Genomic DNA, 21,224 nt, shown 5'->3' on the forward strand with positions numbered 1-21,224 from the left:
CACTTTGTCTCTATTTTTAACAGCACACCTATTTTCCAAATACATTAACATTTTGCCCCCTGTACCACAATGTAGAAGTCTGTAATAGGGCACTTCCTGACAAATAAGACTCAAATGCTTTCTTGAAGAACAACAACAAGTTTCATTTATTTAGTTTTTGTTCCTCACTGTAAGTTTTTGTGTTATTATTTGGTTGTGGTCTGAAACGGGGGATTGCTGTCTGACAGTGAAAGCACTGATAGTGGAGGGTTTCATGTCAGTGTCTGGAGGCGGTGATGCTGTGGATAAGACACATACCTTTGTTGTGAGAGAACCTGGTTTGATTCCCACTGTGACACATCCACCAATGTGTCTCTGAGCAAGAGACTAAATCCCTATTAGCTCAAGAGGCGTGTGACCTCTGACGTATTTAGCAATTGTAAGTCCCTTTGGATAAAGGAGTGCCATTCTGTGCCAGAAGCTCTACATGGTTTTTAGCCAAAATCCTATGGTCCATTTTTAAAATCTCAATTGTTTTACCATTGTTTTTAACATTGCCTCAGTTGTCATCACCCCCACACCTTGTCCTCCTGGTTTTAAGCACTTTTAACAGCGTAGGGTTTCAGGTCGCGGTGGAGGATTGGCTGTAATTCAAAGAGTAAATTTGAAATGCTCCCCCTACCTAAGATTTTTCCTCTTTTGAGTTACTTGGTTTTATGGTAAAAGGCCCCACTATATGTGTGTTTTGATCTACAGACCCCCAATAACTTCGGTTTTATACAAGAATTCTCTGATTTTAGGTGGTTTTAATATAGGCTACATGTATGCTGCCTTTCTGGTTCCTCCTTTACTAAGGACTTTATAGACATTCTGCATTCTTTAACCTGACTCAGTCAGTCGGTCCCACTTACTTAAAAGGACACACCTTAGACATTGTCCTTTCCTCTGGTTTTAGTATTGATAGCACCTGTGAGGCTAGCTTTGGAGGGTTGGTTGACCACAAAAAAATGTTAAATATTTTACACTGTCTCCACCTCCAGCTCCCTTAGTGACAAGTTATGTTTCCTCCTGTGTTTTCCATTCAAACTCTGCAACAGTTTTCAAAAAGCCTTCAGCACGGCATCTTTACCGAGCAAAAAAAAAAGATTTGTATACTAAACCATTTCAATTATACATGTAAGGCTGATCTCAAATCCGCAGCGCCCGTAAAAATCCTAAAGGTGAAATCAACCCGTTGCATACCTTGGCTAAACAACAATATCAGCGACATAAAGAGGAAATGCACACAAGCTTAGAAAAAATGAAAAAAGATGTTTCATGTAAAAATATTAAAATAATTAATGTCTGCATAATAAAAAGCAGTTAAAAAAGCCAGGTCCTCTTTTTTCTCCAACATCATGGCCACAATTGCTGAATTCTTTTTAAAGCTGTTGAATCTTTAATAAGCCCTCCTAGCCAGCAACATGGAGCCACACCCATGATCTGTGACCACTTCCTAGCTTTCTTCACAAACAAAAGAGATAAAATAAATAATAAAACTAGAGATTGGTTGTGTCATCAGGGAGCTTTCCCCTTCTCCAAATTGCAACCCCTCTGCCTCATTCTCACAAATTTGAGGTCCTTTCTATGTGCGCTATATAATGACTAAATTGAAGCCCTCATCAAGCCCAGCACGTTCTGCCTGCCAGATTTCTTTAAAAAGCCTTTAACAGTGCTGGTTCGCTGATTATATCTATTGTACACTAAATAGTAAATAGTTCTCTGTCCTCTGGATGCGTTTCCTCCAGCCTGATATATTTGCCTGTTTTGAAATGTTTTTATTCTGTGTTCAACCATGTAAAGGACTTTGTAAATCTGTTTCGTGCTGTATCAGTAAAGTTTATTATTATTAACAGCATCAGCTAAATCAGTAAATGTAATTTAGTAGTCTTTCCCTCAGCAGCTGTCTTACTGCTTATGTCCCGCGTTGTCTTTTATTTTGGAACTCCTGAAAGCTCCAGATTTCAGTTGAATCATGATCTGACGATCAATACTAAATGCGTAACACTTTCAAGATCAATTTTGCAGTTTAACATAAATCACATGGGATTTTATAAAAACACATGTGAATATAATTTGCTTTAAAATGAAATTGTTTATCTTAGTATATACTTTATCTGCATTTTTTTGTGTGCAAATTTCACACAGTGGTTTAGGATTACATATTGTCCATACAAATAACAAAATAAATTGGAACACAAACTAATGGGTGTGTGTTTTCACTGTTTTTTATTTTACAGACAACATATGTTGTCCCATCTGGAGCTCTTACTGAACATGAGTTTATATAGAAAGTCCCAAAGAATGAATTTGTTTAACTGTGTTACCTTTTTAATAACTGATGGAAACACTGGAACAAATTAAATTAAAGAACAGTATGAACAGCTAGTCGTTTGACATCACAGCATTTTTTTATTACAGATTATTTTTCTTTGTTAATACAAAATACTGAACATTGTCATGTCTCCCGTCTCAGTTAAGTACGAAACTCCCTTTTTTTCTGAAAATGAAGACAGTCCTCTTCCAATAATAGGAGGAACCAACAATACAGTTCAATACTATATGAATTTCTATACATTTATAAAATCATAGTTATTTGCAATGGTTCTTCCTTTATTCTTCATTTTTAAGTACACTTACAAACAAAATTATGAAACAAACAAAGACACATCCCACTACATCCCATGTTTTTGGTGTCAGAATTTACTTGCATATGAACATTTGAGCAGATACACAAGGGTGTGATGTTTATTTTCACCACTGCATTTACTTTCAGTATTTTTCTTTGCACATTTGTCTGTGTTCTTCTCAACACAAAAAACACACCAAGCATCAATTACTGTAAAAAAAAAAACAACATTTAACTACCATGTAACTTTGTTACTATTCATTTTATCTGCAAAATGGCTAAACATTATTCCAATCCTGTGAAGAGGTTGTTAATCAATGATTGTTATCGAATTCAACTGTACTAATGTGAGATTTCCTCAGCACTGAAACAAGCTTTTTGCCATTTCCCAACAATTTCTAATAAAATTTTAGTGTTTGTACTTGAAACCAGCAACAAATGTCAGCATCATATCCACTCAGATTAGATGTAAATACAAGTGAGAGCAGGTTGCTCATTTCTAAGGCGAAGACAAAGGGCCTGTTTAGGCCTATAGTTGCAGTGTGCAGGTTCAACCAGTATTTTGGACAACCGTTTTCTTTTTTTAAACACAGTATACTGCACAGTGGCAGTGTTGTAAAGTGATGGAAGAGCAGATATGCATTCATACACAAACGCGCTAGAAACTTTACTTCATTACGTTAAGACACTAAATCAGAGAGATACACAAGAAATCCTCGCTAAAATGTTGAAGGCCACCAGTCGACATTTAAATTAAATTTAATCATATAAATGTATATATGAACCAGCCCCCCCCCCCTTAGAATTATTACCAAAGCACACAATGCTGTGGATGATAATAGGAACACTAAATTATCTCACAGGTGTTATCAGCACTACACCTCTACTGCTCCTGATCCAAGAGACTGAAAAGACTTGACAAGAGAGACAAAAAGAATCATTCTACTCTAGATTTGGAAGCACTGCTAATTTAATTTCCTCCCCCTTATGCTCAGTCTGAAACTGACTCAAAGGAGCATCGACATTTTTATTCAAGTCCTCTGAGATGTGTGACAGCAACAGGGGGACTTGAGGACACAGGAACAAAAATGGGATGAGGGAGGTCAGAGGAAAACCCTGCTCCCCCTCTGGATCAGATAGCAGTGACTGTCCTGGAGATCTCTTAGAACAGAGAGCCACTGCAGGGAGGCAGCCGTCCAAGGGGGGAGACAAGCCGGCCTTTGTGGTAGCTGTCCACCAGGCACCTTTGATGGATTGGCCTTTTCAGGGCACATTGTAGTCAACGCCGAGGTCAAAATATGTCAGGACATCCCTCCCAGCTCCCACGATCCTTTGCTTCCCAGTAGCCTCCCTTATAGATATGGACTTGCTCACCTGTGATCCGGTCCTCACAGCGCTCGAACCAAAGTGCCTGGTAGTTTTCATGAGGTACGCCTGAAAGAGGAAAAATTTGTGTCACCAAAAAGGTGAGAAACAATCTAAATGGAAGATTAAAGCATGAGGTGGCAGTAAAGGAAACAAAAAGAGGAGTACTTGCTTTTTAAGGAGGGATCATTAAGTGGGTCCTCATCGACAGCTTTTGGAAGACAAAAGGGGGGATCACAGATTTTTAAACCCCTTAATTAAATTTTGCAATTTTCCCCATGCAAGATAGAGAGGAATTCAAGAGAATCAAAGAATTAACACACACTACTGTGGACTCTAGGCTCTCACCTTCTTCTGACTCGCTGGAGGTGCGCTGGCTGGCAGCTTCCCTCTCTCTCTCCCGCCGGACGCTGCGCTGCTTCTCCTCCAGCCGCTGCTTCTCACTATTGGCCTCGTCCCAGCGACCGTCCTCCATCAGGCGTTGGTCAGGCCGGCGCCGGCTGTCAGTGGGCGCCACGCCCTCCTCCGGCTCGTTTAGGGTCAGAGCCAGGTTAGTGAAGTAGTACATGGTTTCTGCTCCCTCACTATGGTAGAGCAAAGATGCACGACAATAGCACAACACACAAACCTACGTTAGTAGTAGTCAACTTGTTTTTCAATGGCCGATGCTGATATTTAGAGAGCAGGGTGGCTGATGGCCAATATATAATGCAGATATCAAAACAAAGAAAATTCATGTGTAAGTCCATTATGCCATGCAGAGTACAATCTAATATACATGTTATCTTAGCCAGTGTTGTTGTTTTTTTGCTGTCATTAAGGGATCGGAGAAACATGTTAACATTTAAAGAAGACGATGATGACTGAGGACATTTAGGGCTTGAAACTCTTTCACAGCCATCCCAAAACTCACAAGGGGGAGCGCTAACATCTTTCCACAGCAGCCACACTGACAAGGCAGCCTGCAGATGTGTCCGCAGACATTAGTTGTTTATTGGCCTTGTGAGCACATCTCAAAATGCCAAATCACAATTTGGTGATTCTAATGTTTTCATTTCCTGCCTCACCTGTCAATACTGATTGGAAACCAGAACGCTCCAGAAGCTCACTTATCTTTTTAATCTTGCTTTTATCTAGATTGTTGTTGCCTTTTGCTTGTTTTATTGAATATTCTGTATTTTAAATTGTTTGTTTGCAAACCTTTAAAGCTTTTAAAGCACTTTTAGCAGAATCTCATGTATGAAAGGTTCCTTTTGAAGTACCACTGTGAAAACATTATCCAAAAAGTATAAACCATTACTCAAGTATACATAGTACGGCCACAGAGATTAAAAAAAATAATAATAATAACAAAAACACTATGAAAAACTTGTATGCATCTGCTACACGAAGTACACTTCCTATTTTGTCAATTTTAAATCCAAGGTTTCCAGACTTGTTTTATGGTGGAGGTGGGTAACCCTGCCTGAAATAAAGAATGCTTCCACTAACATAACAAAAATGAGCAAAGCTTAGCAACGTAGAAATTTAGCATTCACTGAATAGCTAACTAGTACACGCAAAATGGGACAAAATGCAAGATCTGATTGGCTCACCTCTTCAACTAAACCATTTTCTACCCTAAACCTGAAATTCAGCTATTCATTTCTGGTTCTTCAGGAATCAGGGTATATTGCTTGAGTAAGAAACTGAAAAGTTGCACATTTATAGCAAAAAACTCTTGCTATTGCTATTATTAAATGCTGTTTTATGCTGACATGTTTTTGCCGTGAATGACAATGTATTTTGTGATTCTTTTTGGTTAGAAGGTAAATATAAATAAAAATAAATAAAAAGTATTTTGTACAGTAAGTGACTGCATTTTGCTGAATCACTTCTGTCTTTTCAGCACTTTTCAGTCTGTCATATTATATAAACCATAATGTGTGCTGATCCATGCTCAGCCTGCAATGTAGATGGAAATGAAACCAGTCCAAACTAATAAGCAGAAGCAGAAAGCATATTTGTTTGTTTTGTTCTCATAAATTTAGATAGCCAACTGGGAAATGTAGCAGACAGATAAAAGTTAAAAATCTTGGCTCTCCTGCCAAGGACTGACTGGATAATGTTGTTTAAAGAATCTGCAGAACTCCGGTTTACGGACACACCTAGATTTGCAGTAATTAGTACTTACGGGAGAGGGTTCTTCCTCCACACCTCTCTGGCTTTGAGGGTTTGATAGACCGTCTTTTGTTTGCCCTCTGTGCCGTTCTCTCCCCCTCGGCTGCTCTGCATCACTCGGGAAAACTCCATCTTCTCATCCCAAGTGCCTGAGAGCACATAGTGGGCCTTGCCATCCTTGTCCATCACCACACCTGTCACCTGAAGAGAGAAGAAACAGAAGGTTAACAGAGCAGTAAATTGAAAGGAGCATTCTGACCCATGAAGCATAAGAGACTGGTCACAGGGTGGAGAGCAGAAGTGCCACTGTAAAACTGGTTAAAACTAACACAGTTAAGTGTAGATCTTTTTTATTCCACAAGAGAATTCTTTGTTTTTGAACAGAACATTAAAAAACACAATAAGATAAGTGAAGACATTAACATGAGCATATTTTATACACTCAACATTGAATACTTGTGTAATCTTGTGATCAAAGCAAAAAAGAAAAACAACAGTAGTAGGAACAGGGAACCCAGGAGGTAGTTTATGGTGTATTACAGTTGAGTGTTTACTGCACAGGGATAAATTTGAACAGCATTATGACCTAAATTTAGGAAACGTGTACAGGGAAAAAGTCGAACTGTATCAGTCTTTGCATTTGTCTCACCTTCCTGGCCACATCTCTTGAGAAGTAGCTGTAGGGAGCAAACTTCAAGTGGCAGCGGTCACCTGTCGTGTGGTTGACCACGTCTATCTCTCCTGACTGGCAGAGAGAAAGAAAAAGAAAGTTTTAAGGAAATTACCAACAATGTGGAAACATGTTCACTTTAATTGAATTAAATTTCGGGATAGCAATGTTCAATACACTGTGACAGTTTTGAAAACATTTTATTTGTATCACCTTCACAAACAATATTTGTAGTGAAATTCAAGGTAGTATACTCTTAAGACTGCGCTAACAGACTAGTGTGCAATGACTGACAATAAGAGGTAAAATAAGAGCATGTATACTGACCCACTAGGTGGGCTGTGCAATTGCTGTATTGTTGTCTCCTGTCTGTATGCCGTCACCTGTACTTTTAGTTTAACATTATCTGTTAAGTGTTGAATTTGTTTGTGTTTTTATTGTGTCTGTTATTTTTTAGTATCCTCACTGCAAATCAATGTCCGTGGGGATACAATATTTAATAAATCTATTAGGGCTGACCCCGAATAGTCGAATATTTGATGGGCGGAGCCTGATTCAACTGTCAATCTCACAGTCGAAGCTTCGCAGCGAGGATAATACCATTTTTGGCGATGTGGGGGTGCTCAATGTCTGATTTTACAAAGAACTACCAGTTTTCTCCCACTAAGTTAATCTATGGCCAATTACATTTATTCATTTGGCAGATGCTTTTATCCAAAGCGACTTACATTTGAGGAACAACATACAAGCATCAACAGAGCATCAAATACAGATCTACAACGGACAATACATACTAGTAAGAGCAGCAATAAATACTAGTAAGAGCTCATGGTACATATCACATTAATGGGGTAAATACCTAGGTAAGGAAGGAAGAGTTAACAAAAAAGTGCAATCAATACAAGATAATTGTAAGGGGACAAAAGAAGAAGAGCACAGGAAGTGCATGTTAGAGGTTAGGAGTTAGAGGTGTTCTAAGAGGAAGTGTTCTCGGAAGAGATGAGTTTTCAAGAGCTTCTTGAAGTTAGAGAGGGACGCCCCTGCTCTGATGGCGTGTGGTAGCTCGTTCCACCATCGTGGTGTCACAGATGAGAATAGCTGGGACTGGGATTTCTTTGTGTGAAGGGATGGCAGAGCCAGGCGGCGTTCGTTGGAGGAGCGTAGCGGCCGAGAAGGAACGTAAGTTTGTATTATGGAGTTTAGGTAGATGGGTGCAGACCCAGTAGTCACTCTGTATGCAAGCATTAGTGACTTGAATTTGATTCTGGAGGCCACGGGGAGCCAGTGGAGGTCACTGAGTAATGGAGTGAAATGAGTCCTTTTGGGCTGATCAAAAACCAGACGCGCTGCTGCGTTCTGAACCATTTGTAAGGGTTTCACCGCACAAGCTGGAAGACTTGCTAGGAGGGCAATGGAATAGTCGAAGCGAGAGATAACCATGGCCTGTAGCAGAAGCTGGGTGGCTTACTGAGTGAGGTAGGGCCTGATTTTCCGTATGTTGTATAGAGCAAAGCGGCATGACTGAGAGACAGCAGCAACATGGTCTGAAAAGGGAAGCTGGTCATCAATCATGACACCCAAGTTTCTCACCACCCTGGCTGGAGTGATGGTTGAGGAGTCAATTTGTAGTTTGATGTTATGGTGGATAGACTGCTTGGCTGGAATCCAGAAGAGTTCAGTCTTAAAGAGGTTTAGTTGAAGTTGACAAGCCTTCATCCATGGAGATATGTCCGAGAGACAGTCCATGATTCGCACCAAGACGGTGGGATTGTCTGGCGGGAAGGATAGGTAGAGTTGCGTATCGTCTGCGTAGCAGTGGTAAGAGAAGACGTGCGAGCAAATGATCGGCCCCAGTGAAGTGCTGTTAATTGAGAAGAGAAGGCGCCCTAGCACTGAGCCTTGGGGCACCCTTGTGGAGAGGCAGTGGGATGAGGAAAACTGTCCTTGCCACAAAACATTGTAGGAACGCCCCGAGAGGTATGATTCAAACTACAGGAGTGCTTTACTCGAGATGCCCATTGCTGAGAGAGCGGATAGTAGGATCCTGTGGTTGACTGTGTCAAAGGCAGCTGATAGGATGGATTGGGTTGCAGCTTTAGCTGACCTTAGGGCTTCTGTTACAGACAGAAGAGCCATTTCAGTAGAGTGGGCACTCTTAAAACCAGACTGATATGGATCTAGGAGGTCATTCCGTGAGAGGAATTCTGAGACCTGTTTGAATACTGCCCGTTCAATAGTTTTGGATAAAAAAGGTAGAAGAGACACTGGTTGATAGTTCTCAACTTGAGTTGGGTCAAGTTAGGATTTTTTGAGCAAGGGTGTAACAGGAGCCCTTTTGAAAGTGGTCGGGAAGGTTCCTGAAGCCAGAGAAGTATTTATCACATGATTTCCGGGACCACGGTAGGAGATATGGCTTGGAGGAGATTCGTAGGAATTGGGTCCATTGGGCATGTAGTGGGACAGCTATGGGTCGGGAGTTCTGATACTTCGCTCTCTGTGAGAGGAGTAAATGATCTATCAAAACGATAGATCCCATACAGAACAGAGCCATATGATGTTTTCTGGGGGGTTCATAAATTTGCTCCGATCCTAGCAATTCAGGGAGATATGGGCTGGGTACCAGAAGCTGTACAGAGAAAATGTGAAATGAAACGACTGTGGAACTGTCTAATCAGAATGGCAGAGAACAGAGTAAATAAGAGTGTATTAAGGTGGCGTAAAGCTCACAGATCTCCATGGGTAAAGGAGATTTATTCTATTTTTGAGGAGGTGGATATGTTGTATATCTACAGGTACAATTTAAGTTGTAATATTAACTCGCTTAAACATAAGTTGTTAAAATTAAAAAATGGTTTGAAAATATTTTATTAAAGCTAAAATTAAGGACATATATGCATATCAAACAGAACTTTAGTCCGGAATTGTATGTTACATCTCGTTTATCTAGAAGCCAGAGATCCTTGGTTGCACAGCTGAGAGCTGGGATTTTACCTCTGGCCATTGAGGTTGGTCGATTCTAAAATATCCCAGAAGAAAACCGATTGTGTGAGCTATGTGACCTTGGTGAAGTGGAAAGTGAATTTGATTTTCCTCTTGTATTGTACACATTTTGATGATCTAAGAGGCAAATCTCTGAAATATTTTGGTATGCCGACGATCAAAAATTAGTATGCTTGTTTAACTATGATATATTGAAGTTTGCAAACATTGTCTCAAAGGCTTTGAAAAGAAGGCAAGCTAGTTTGTTTAACTAGATTTAATTTTGTTCTACTGGAAACTGTGTTGGATGTCATTCCCCTTTTATCTCTCCCCTCATTTCCTGTCTCCTCTACAATCAACTCACATAAGAAAATACACTACCAACCAGCTCAATGCTAACAGCTAACTGAAAGCCCTGCTGTTTATTCAAAGCCTTGTTTAAATGTGCCGTCTTGCTTTAACTCTGTCAGTCTCACCTGATCGATCCACAGTTTTCCTACAATGATGTTGTGCACTGTGGTGGTAACTTTCTTCCAGGTGTAGTGATTGTTGCCCTTTTCAAAGATTGCATGAATTGTGCCTAGAAGGAAAGTAAAAATGCAGATGGGAAAAACACATAAAATCGTCTGTCAAAACAAGCCATTGTTTGTCATAACTGCCTATTATTCAATAGTTTCAATTCCAGAGGTGTGTCTGGCAAATTCCTCAAGCTCTTTACACTGATTCTCATAACAACACTGTAACCTTTGTTTTGTGGGCTCCATTTGATCCATCAGTAAATAATCACAGTGTTCGTCATCATCAAACCACAAGGCATGATGAATATGTTCCAGACCGGTCTTACCTAAAGGCATAATGGAGAGATATTTGCCCCTGAACTTGCTGGCAACAGTGATTTCCTGCCTCAGGGTCCAGCCACGATCAGAAATCACATGATGTGCTGCCGCAGGAGGGTGGTGACTCACCTGGGAACGAGGTGAAGACTATGTAAAGCGTACAATTTAACTTTAGAAAAACATAACATAAGCTAGGTTGAGTTAAAATGTTTAAGTGGCATTGCTTTGTAGTTTCGGATCCTCCCCAATAGTAATGTCATTTCATTTTAGATAGATAGGCCGATTAATCGATTCATGCTCTAAATACAGCCTTCTCCACAGCTGCCTGATCACCAGATTTGTTGAAAGCACAATTTACTGGATTACTTATAGGACTGGCTGTACTTTCTTGTTCTTTAGGAATAAAACCCTTCCGAGATTATAATTTTCCAACATTAAACCTCTTTTCTGTTGTCTGTGTTTGCCTCCATTAATCCCTTCCTGTCTCTGCTTCCAACATCCTTTCTTTCATCCCACCTTTTGCATCTACATCGGACTCCATACAAGAAAACGGAAGCTGCTTTTTCACCTTCCATGCCAGAATATGCACCGATTTTAAGAAATTACAGAACTCTTTTTTAAAACAATTTTTCACATTGCTTGTAATAAAATTTGTTCATATTGTTACCCCGTGAGGTCTCTACATGCATGAATAGAAATTGCAAACAATGGCATAATCACGTCACAATGAGTTTATAACAATTATGATAATCTATCCATTCCTGAATTGATGAGTTCACACTCATAAATGCTAGTTCCCTGTAACATGTCCATCCCCCACAGACAATTTCAAAAAAAAAGGAACCAACTGACTCTCAAAATGCTCAGTCAGATGGATTTTTCAAGCCCTCCATGCTGACACTGATTCTTTGTTCAGTTTCGCTTCCTTGTTAGTAGCTCTTCTCTCACCTGCTCACAGAGAGAGCGGTAGCCACTCTCTCTCCGGCGGTCCAGTTCATACGTCTCTCCCAGAAGAGGGTTGAAGGGCTTGCCCGTGCGGTGGACGGTGGTCGAGTAGGAGGACACGGAGAAGGCGGCGACGTAGCACATTTGCTCCAGCGAACTCTGGCACTTGCTGGCCTTATCCAGCAGCTCGTGGTACTCGAGGTCCTCTGACAACCGCTGCAGCATGGAAATGGGCTCATTGAAGTTCACCTGCAGAGGGAAAAATCTTTCCAGTGTGAATTAATGTGTGCACTGAGTTTTATTTTAAGTACACATGACTTTTAGTGTGAATAATGTAGGTCGATTCCAGGAAGGTATCAAAGACATTTGGTTTAAACAAATACAATCAAGCTACAGTGTTTTATCTACTACAGCAGAAAGTTAATAGATTCAGCCAGACCTTTATCCAGCGCTGGCACAGCGCTACAAGTGTGGAGAAAGGTCTGGCTATGCGAGACTGATAATTAGTAACATTAACTGCAAAATAAGAAACATAAGTATTTCAGTATGCAATTCCTTAACTCTCCTATTGAGAAAGTTTTCAACCCCATGTTTTTAGTGGCCCCATCTGGCCACCACCCTTTTCTGGGGGTGCCACTGTGCTCCGGCCCTCGGTGCTGGTATTAGGGCTGAGCGATTAATTGCATTTGCGATATTGCGGTGTGATAAAACAGATTTTCTAATTGCAAAGGCTGCAATTACACTCTGGTTACATGACACCCAAGAGTAAAGCAGTCTGCAGACAAAGCGTCAACTTTGCACGTTACGCAGTACCTGTACTTGTTGTTGTACAATGGCCTTAAGCTTGTCAGAAGCGGACACTGCAGAAACGTAAGTGTTGCAAAGGGAATGAAAGTAGCACCCGCCACCTGCAGGTAACCTGGGGGTGTTGGTGGTGGCTGAAATCGTCGGGCCATCCGCCGTTTTGATGGACAGGAAAAATGCACAACAGAAACAAACATGTAGTAAGGCAAGTGTATTGTGGCGATCGCCGCCTGCGTCATACACACAGCTCAGGAAATATCAATGAAACGGCATTTCAAACCAAACGCACAAGTCCGAAAGAGGTGCAGTCTGTCCCGAGTTCCAGCCAGCGCGCTGCTCTCCAGCATCGCAGGCTTCGGGGGAGGAGGGGGACTCCAGTGTTGTCGGAGAATTATTAAGCTTGTCTATTAAACACGAGAGGCGTCACTTGGTTTTATTTTCGTTGGCCAACTTTTGAATTGAACCTCAAACTGAGTATTTTTTGTTTGCTTGCTGGGATATAGAAAGATGAACTCCTAGGAGATTTGAACTGAGATAAGGATTAATTGGTGTTTGAACTGTGGGTTTTGTATTAAGCTCTTACTGTATAACACACTGTGGTGAACTTAGTTTTTCTTGTGGTCTGTAGGTTGGCCAACCTGATGATATCATATACATTTAATGCCATGACTTGACTCAAATTATCTTTCTCATATTATTAATATTTGATATTTCTTCTCCACCATAGCTCATAATAATAATTCGTGCAATTCATGCATCACCTAATTTCATCATAACACAGGCCTGACCTACAAGAAAGAACAGTGTGTGTTTAATCTAATATTGTGTTGGTAATACTTTACACTGATTTATTGCTTGTCCGTTTTGAATAATACAGGCGGTAAAGGGCTTAAAAATTAATCAAATATTAAATCGCAATATTGGTTAAAAAATCAATCAATTAGATTATTTTCCAAATTCGTTCAGCTCTAGCTGGTATGATAAATTAATTTTTAGAAATTCATAAATTTATAATTAAGAAAACAGGAGGCAATAGTCTAGATATACAAACTCTCTTCTACACTCTCTTTTTCCCCCCAAACTTATTGTGATCTGGAAATTTCTAAACTCAAATTCCATACCCTGGAAGTGGTTAAATATTGCTAACAAGGGTTAGTGTTGCCTAGATGGCCAGGCAACAGACTAGTTGCTCTATAATAATAGGCACAGTGAACATTCAGTCGAAATAGATATACGACTATTTTGGATCTTACACCATTTAATGTGTTGGGGCAAAAATTTGGAAAGGCTTACCGGATGAGACACAGACAGCAGCGACACAGCAGTCCTTGTGCTCATGGTATGGGGCAGGCCAGGGCCATTGTGATAATAGGTTATATGAAGTTTTAGTGTTTTTATCCAGCATCATGCTTCAATTGTGTGCATAAAAACTTGTATTATGTGCTATTTGCAGTTAGTTTTGTTTTATTTCATGTTATATCTTCCCATGTGGGATTTTGTTTTGGTATGTCAGGACAAAACAATACCTAAATAAAGACCACAGATGATCACTTGATAACTGTAGATCAATTGAGCTATTTTAACCACAGATGACCGTCAGAGAATGTTGTAGGCCCAGTATTGCAGACATGAAGACGATCTGTGTTATGGTTGACCCTATGCCAAAAGAACATGCTTGTGACGTGAAGTTGCACTGATGTGACCTTGGCACATGTTGGTTACCTTGGGGAGTAAACACATTTCTCTTGGAACAAAGACATGAAGAACCAAAGAGTGGTTGAAAAATAAAACTGCCTGACGTCTTTACTTGCCAAGCACGTAAATAAACTTCCTGCCAGTCACACTGGCTATTATGTAACCTCTGCAGGAAAACACTCACAGGCATTGGGATCTTGGACAGCTCTTTGCCAATACAGTTCTTCATGATACTCCACAGGTTGAGGGAGTAGTTGGGTTTATCTGGAATACGCGTCCGCCTCTTCTTCAAAGGCACTAACTCCTGAGAGGGAGAGTCCTGGTTCATCGCCAGTGGCTCCTCATTAAGCTGAATGAGAGAAAATTCTGTCAGTGAAAAAGAGCCGAGAGGTTTTTTTTTTGCTGAAAGAGAGTGAACCAGTCTGTGGACAGCCATCACAGGGGCCAAAATGAGACCTACCGATTGATCATCGGCACACATCTCACTGTTGAAACCGCTGATATTACTGCTTGACCTTCTGCAAAAGATTATAAAACAAAGAGGCAGCAAGGTTTCTGGTTAAACAAAAAAGCAGTAAACATACAAGGAAACGGAGCAATAAATTTGGCACAATTGCACTAACCAAATCAATCAACTAGTGACTGCACAAACAAAGAAAAAGGAAGGAATCAACTTTATTACAGCTTATGATAACATGTCATACATACAACATGTCAAGGAACTGAGCTGAATAAATAAACTTGCACACACATAATGAGCTGGTAAGAGTTGTGGGGGAATAACCACTTTGCTTTTCCCTGTATGACAGCATGTGCTGTAAACATGTGCATATGGGGTGAATGAGAGGGCACTGACTTGTGGAACTGGGGGTCAGCAGGTACAGTGATGAACTCAGGAGCCTCTTCCACGGCGTCAAAGAACTCGTTGTCGTCATCCTCGTCGCTGGCCTCACCTTTTCCCGGCCCAACATCACCTTAACAACAACAAAACACAACAACAACAAGCATTTAACAGATTCTTACATCCACAGAGACTTACAAAGACTGCAAAAATGATCACTTAATGGTCAAGATCACATTTTAAGCAGCCAATAAATGACAGAATGGTGTAATAGAGACGTGACAACAAAAATAAAATCAGTTAAAAAAAAAATATTGGAGTAAAAGGGGCACAATTTCCCAGACCGCAAGAGAAAAAGAGGGGCAAAGAGTGAGTTTGGAAACAGCTGACCATATCCTAACTATAAGGATGTGTTCAGCATCAGGCTTGCGTCTTACTTTTATTGTCTGCAGTAGCATTTGCCTGCGCAGCCCCTCTGAACGCTCGCTCCAGGTGGTTGTGCTGCTTGGCCAGCTGCTCTAGAGTCTCCTCTAGCCTCACCCGCTGGTCCCGCTCTGCTTGAAGGGCCTTCTGCCATCGCTTGCTGTGAGCCTGGGCCAGAGCAAGGAAGTCTCGACACGCCTGAGAGACAAACGCATCAAACAGGGTCCACCAGAAGCATTGAAACCCCAAGATCCAATTAAAATGAGCAGTTTTAGCCAGTTAATATTAGCCAGCGCAGAGTACATCTTGAAGGGAGCATGAATTCACACTGACACATTAACCATCAACATTAGAAGTAGATTTACTGGGAGAGAAGGTGACACTTACGTTAATCATGGCATTAGAGGTGATGCGGAACAGCGTGGCTCTCTCTGTCACCTGACGAATCTTATCCCCGGCCTCTCCAGTCAGACGCAAACTGTCCAGTTCTGATAAAGACCTGAAATAAATATCAAAACGTACAACCTCGATTAACAGTTGGGACAATATATCATCAATTTACAGTGTAAAAGGCGTTGAGCCTCAGATTCAGTGGTTTTATTATTATAACTAGTGATGTCTTGTCTGTCTACTGCAGTATCTGTTTATCTACCTCAATCTTCCCACGATGCAACACCGCACCTAAACTTAGCATATGTCAACGTCATCGCAACAGCATCATGATAAGACATTCTGGAAAATAAGGGCACTACATCAAAAAGGTTTTGAAACTGGGTTACTCAAACATTAGTATTTGCATGTTTGTTAAGATAGAAGAGATATGAGAAACGTATTCAACTTGGGCCAGAGGGTTAAAGAGTGAAGCACAGAAAGACAGCAATAGATTGTTAAAGCCTGACCTCTGCAGGGCAGAGCCATGCTTTGAGATTAGGTCGTTGCATGTGCTGAGATCCTCCACTTTGCTGCCTAGTGTTCTGAGAGCAGACTGGACTTCTGAATTCTGTGACCCACCACCTTGTCCAGGTGCCATTGGCGGGGATGATGGGGAAAAGTCATCACCCGAGTCATCTGTTAAAGCAACAGGAAACCAAAGAAACATCCGCTTAAAAAGGGGTTTAACAAAAATCACAACTACCACTCTCATTGCTTCTGTGTGTTTTCAAAGTCGTTTTCAATGAAGGAGAGCAGGTCTCCATTCAGGGGACAGTACATGTTTGGAAAAATGGGTATGGACAAATGTGAAAAACAGACGTGTTACAGTTAAAGGGGTTAAATGATAGAATATCTGTAATAATGAACTAAAAAAACATAGTAAGAAAATGTTCAAAATATGTAACCAACTCTGAGAAATGACTGACAATTCTGATCATGTCTGTTTTGTTAATCTGTTTCTGTTTTATGCTGGTGTGTTTTCTTATCATATTTAATTATTTTGTTTTGTTTCGCTGCTATTTTTGGGTATTGCAAGGGTGAAGTATTGTTATATATTAAGGGTAGGGTAAGGGTATAAGCTTAGGCTTCAGCCTACACCTTTTTTAATCTTTTCCGAGAATATAATGTTTGATATTGTTTTATTACCTGACTCAGCCTGCATGCGGGCCGCCTTGGCTTTGGCCAGTTCCAGGGCAGTGATCCAGCGCTGACGTTCAACCTCACAGCTGGCCTTCAGGTGGTACGTCTGCGCCCCACCATTGGAGATGACAAAGTTGCAGGCGTCATCCACAGTGATAGTTGCTGTGGCCAGGTTGATTGTGCCTCGACACGTGTGGCCCATCTCTGCCTGGGTCCTGATAATCAGAGGTGTGTGATTTGACATTTAGGGAAAATTTTAACTAAACAGAAAACACACCACATGGACTTGGATACAACAGGCTTAATTAATGTTTAATCACCACATATTACACCTGAATTCAGAGCTTACCACCTATGATTACATCACCAAGGACAAATTTTAGTGTTACGTATGAACAGGACCATCAAGACAAGAAGCTTTGTGTACGTCCACCTGTTATATTAGGCTACAGCAGAGTACTGGATTTGTGTTTCGTGATTACAACATTACAACTAGGCTTCAGTCTGACAAGGACGTTCAAGCGGTTGACAGTCTCCTGTTTAACAGCTAGGTGGAAAATCAATGCCGGAGTTTTTTCTCTGGTGACATGATCAAGGCTATATCCTTCCTTAAGTTTATCTGTTAAACAGGAAAGCGTACCTGTAGTATGACAACAGCCCATTGCTCAGGACAAACCACCTCCGTTGATAACCCTTGATGTAATTTGTCCATTTGAAGACCCATCCTTTGTATGTGTCGCCTGCAGGAGTGGGAGTGGGGGTCTTGGGCTCCGACATCACAGTCCCCAAAATCAAGAAACAGACTTGAGGGACCTCAAAAGGGAAATTTAAAGTTAGAGATGTTGCAATGTGTATGACAAGGCGTATCCCTTCACATGGGGCTGAAATTAATAATTAATTAGTAGATCGACCCAAAATAAATCAGCAACTATTTGGATAATCGGTTCATCGTTAAACTCATTCTTTAGGCAGAAAATGCCACAAATTCCCTGTTTTAAGATTTGGGGTGTGTGAAACTGTAGTAGGCAAGTTTCTGTTATGTTTTTTCTTACATTTCTAACCCAAACGATTAATGGAGAAAATAATCCGCAGATTAACTAATGATAAATATATTTGTTAGTCATAGCCTTACTTTAAAACTATGCCATCTCAACCTTTTATTACAACATGATGTTGTGTTATTGATGTTTCAGTGTGGTGTGACAGGTCAAAGGTCAGAATCAATACAGATTCACCTCTGACAGACTTACTAAAGAAATAGTGTTTTAATAGGAATTAGATGTACAAAAAGTAGAGGGACAATGTGTGGTTAGAACACCTTAGTGTGATTCTGTCTTCTTAATTACCTTTAACTAAACAGTCTTAATTGTCAAAGACATCGAGATTTTTCAAACTGTCCTTCAAATAATCTGTTCTGAGACGTGTGACAGCCATTACAACCCCGAAACCAGATATTAACAACAAAATAAAAGTGATAAAGCTCTTAACATATTGACAAGGTTGACGCCACAAGCTAAGAAACGTTAGCTCCAATTGGCTAGAGGGAGTCTCGGTTAGTAAACAGCTCACTGCTAGAAAAGGAGCCAAAGTAAAGAAACACAAATGAACACGTTTGCTCCAAGTTGATGTGCTTAATTACAACACGGTGCCCGCGGACAATCAATCAATCAAGATAGGCCGCTGGACAATCGTTAGCTTAGCTTTGAAACTCACCGACGGCTAAATGTTTACCTTGACGTGTGCGAAATGAAAGACCAGGCAACCAGACACCAGGGGAAGTCACGGCTAACTTTGACACCCGTATGCTACAGTGCCTAGCTAGCTGAAGAGGCTAACTGACCAACACAGCTAACGATGAAAAACACTGACGTTAAACCGAACACGTCGACGACAGCAGTTCTGTGTTTGTCAGATAAAGTGTCACCAGCGAGCTTCACACGTATCCCTCATCAATCGTATGTTTTAATGTTCATTTTGCAGCTGCGTACGCCGACAGGAATCTAAAGCTAGCTTGCTACATCTAACTAGCCTAACGTTAGCTCGTTGGTTACACCCGGTGTAACGGTATTGGGTGTCGTCTAGAAACAGACAGCTAGCTACATTGTTCCCTCCTGTCCCTCAAACTAACTAATCGGGACACTTGGCCGGACAAAACCGGCTTTTTACCTGTCAGTACTACGTTGTTTAACTTCGTCTGTTTCAGTGAAAGGTCATTTAGATATATATTCTGTGCTATAGTTATATATAACTTACATAATATAAATGAATACGTTCACGTGTTCTGTTAATAAGTGATTAACGTTACCAGTAAATTGACTGATATTACGGTTAACTTAACGTTACTTAGTTTATTTTGAAGTCAATACAGGCCGAAACCTGCTTGATTGTAACTCGTTACCTTGACACAGTTCAGATGATCTTTTACTACTACTAGCTATCCTTAGCTACACAATGCTAAATACATTGTTGACATACTTTTTGTACAATATTTACTACAGATAAAAGCGAACGTTAAGGATGATAACTCGGTTATGTTGGCGTTGTTATGAATATTGGAAAGCTAATGTAAAGTTTCTGATTCTTAAAAAACTTGCTTTTTTCACCGGGAGTCTTAACTGAAAACGGACAGAAGCAGCTTCTCATACACAAGTCACGAAATCTAAAATGCGACTCCGGTGGGACTCGAACCCACAACCTTTGAATCTCTTCAATTGGTGCCTAGAAGTCCAATGCGCTATCCATTGCGCCACGGAGCCACCTGTTGCACGTATGACACATGACAATATTTAAAGTATGAATCACACGAAATCTTATTTTCTGTTAAGATAACTTGTATGTTTTTTTTGTCTCCTGCGACACCACCGTTCACCTCAACGAGTTCACAATACAACTTTAGAGGAAACAAATGAACCTGCCATGTGCCATTTTAAACACCAGGTGGCGCTGAAGGATCATATATAACACGCTCAGCAGCGTATGTCTCAACAGTGACCAATTACACGTCATCACTGTGTAAAAACACATCACTCATTAGAGTGCCATTTTTCAAAGTCTGGGCCAGGGTCCAGGCCTGAGTCACAAAAAGATTTAAAACCGTCCTCAAATTATTGTAAAATTTGTATCCGACGATGCCAAATCCTTCTCCAACAAATGACATAATGTTAAAAACACAGTGGGTCACTTCTCTGATAAAGCAGCAGGGTAATATTTTATTACATTAGTTTATAATGTAGTCTGCACTGCAGTCAGCAAACGCAGCAGAGGGGAAAGCTGGAGAGAAAATACAGTCCCCCTGAGAAAAAAAGTTTGAAAACCCCTGTAATAAAACACAGGAGATGAGTTGATGGGGAGACGGAGAGGTGAGAGGTGAGAGGTAAGAGGTGAGAGGGAGTGGCGGTGAGAGGGAGTGGCGGGGAGGGTGAATGAATAGCAGAGAATGATTATAGTGGATGTCTTATCACTCATATTCCTCAGTAGCTTATTCCAAGCCTAGTCCTAACTCACCAGTCTATCCTGACAAGTTTATCACAGCTCTAGAAACAATATGTATCTAAATAGCATATATATATATATAATAAATAAGATTATTTAAAAAGGGAATTTGTATTAACATAAGCGATGTGATTGAAATACATTTTGGCATGTTGTTACCTGTTGTGGGTTCGAGTCCCACCGGAGTCGGGTCGCATTTTTCATCTGCTTGAGAATCTTGTATGAGAGAGAACAATTTATTGTTCTGATTGATTGATTCAATATACTCCCCACTTTCTTTCTTTCTTTCTTTTTAACTTATTTTTTGTGGACAAAATGTTTTGACATTTCTACGAATTATCTTTACAAATAAACTAATAGTCAGTCAGTGTTGGTGTATACAACCCATCTCAACCTCAACCATAGGGTAAAGCACGCTCTAGGGTTTATTATTCAGGCAGCGGTACAGCCTGTTTATTATTTGTGCCAACTTCCGTCTTTTCGTACGTGCTTTTAGTTATATTACACCCTCATTTATCTTTCAAATTCAGCAGAAGTTTGAGTCAAACATTCTTTTATCTGCTTAGGCCTCTGTGTAAAGTTTACAACAGCCGACACGGCCTTCAAAAACTGGCATACAAATTAAAAATCATACGTCTCTGTTTCACGCATGCGTGTTACTTTAATTAACGTTAGTTTGTACATTTATCGAATTGAATTCCATTTTATTTATATAGCGCCAAATCACAACAGAGGTTATCTCAGTGCACATTCATTGCCGTCTTCACAATATTATTTAGCCTACAGAGATCCAGC

General features: G+C 40.5%; 1 protein-coding gene and 1 non-coding gene across 3 annotated transcripts; both read right to left on the reverse strand.

Annotated features, from left to right (window-relative positions):
* Positions 1-2,407: 2,407 nt before the first annotated feature.
* LOC123980442 (oxysterol-binding protein 1-like) lies at positions 2,408-19,017 on the reverse strand. Of its 2 annotated transcripts, none has more exons than XM_046064838.1 (17): positions 18,651-19,017; positions 17,578-17,750; positions 16,944-17,152; positions 16,265-16,433; positions 15,753-15,864; positions 15,380-15,563; positions 14,958-15,075; positions 14,562-14,619; positions 14,286-14,450; positions 11,606-11,851; positions 10,666-10,786; positions 10,298-10,401; positions 6,822-6,917; positions 6,186-6,373; positions 4,361-4,596; positions 4,185-4,223; positions 2,408-4,081 (listed from the first exon to the last, which is right to left on the reverse strand). In XM_046064838.1, the coding sequence occupies exons 2-17, from the start codon at positions 17,712-17,714 to the stop codon at positions 3,939-3,941; spliced, it is 2,325 nt and encodes a 774-aa protein (XP_045920794.1). In that variant the 5' UTR covers positions 17,715-17,750; positions 18,651-19,017; the 3' UTR covers positions 2,408-3,938. The 2 variants fall into 2 exon arrangements, with proteins under 2 accessions (XP_045920794.1, XP_045920793.1); XM_046064837.1 differs by having other exon boundaries at positions 18,669-19,016.
* A 587-nt stretch (positions 19,018-19,604) lies between these two features.
* On the reverse strand, positions 19,605-19,693 carry trnar-ucu. The gene is given in 2 exon segments: positions 19,605-19,640; positions 19,657-19,693. It is a non-coding gene; the product is annotated as a tRNA-Arg (tRNA).
* Positions 19,694-21,224: the final 1,531 nt, after the last annotated feature.

This window comes from Micropterus dolomieu, linkage group LG12, assembly GCF_021292245.1.
Source record: "Micropterus dolomieu isolate WLL.071019.BEF.003 ecotype Adirondacks linkage group LG12, ASM2129224v1, whole genome shotgun sequence".
Lineage (NCBI taxonomy): Eukaryota > Metazoa > Chordata > Actinopteri > Centrarchiformes > Centrarchidae > Micropterus > Micropterus dolomieu.

Excerpts from the sequence above, each read along its gene's own strand:
- LOC123980442 (XM_046064838.1), bottom strand. The coding sequence starts at position 17,714 with ATGTCGGAGCCCAAGACCCCCACTCCCACTCCTGCAGGCGACACATAC. Across the intron at positions 10,402-10,665 it reads TCTCTCCATTATGCCTTTAG|GCACAATTCATGCAATCTTT; the intron begins GTAAGACCGGTC and ends CTTTCCTTCTAG. Across the intron at positions 6,374-6,821 it reads CAAGAGATGTGGCCAGGAAG|GTGACAGGTGTGGTGATGGA; the intron begins GTGAGACAAATG and ends TTCTCTCTTCAG.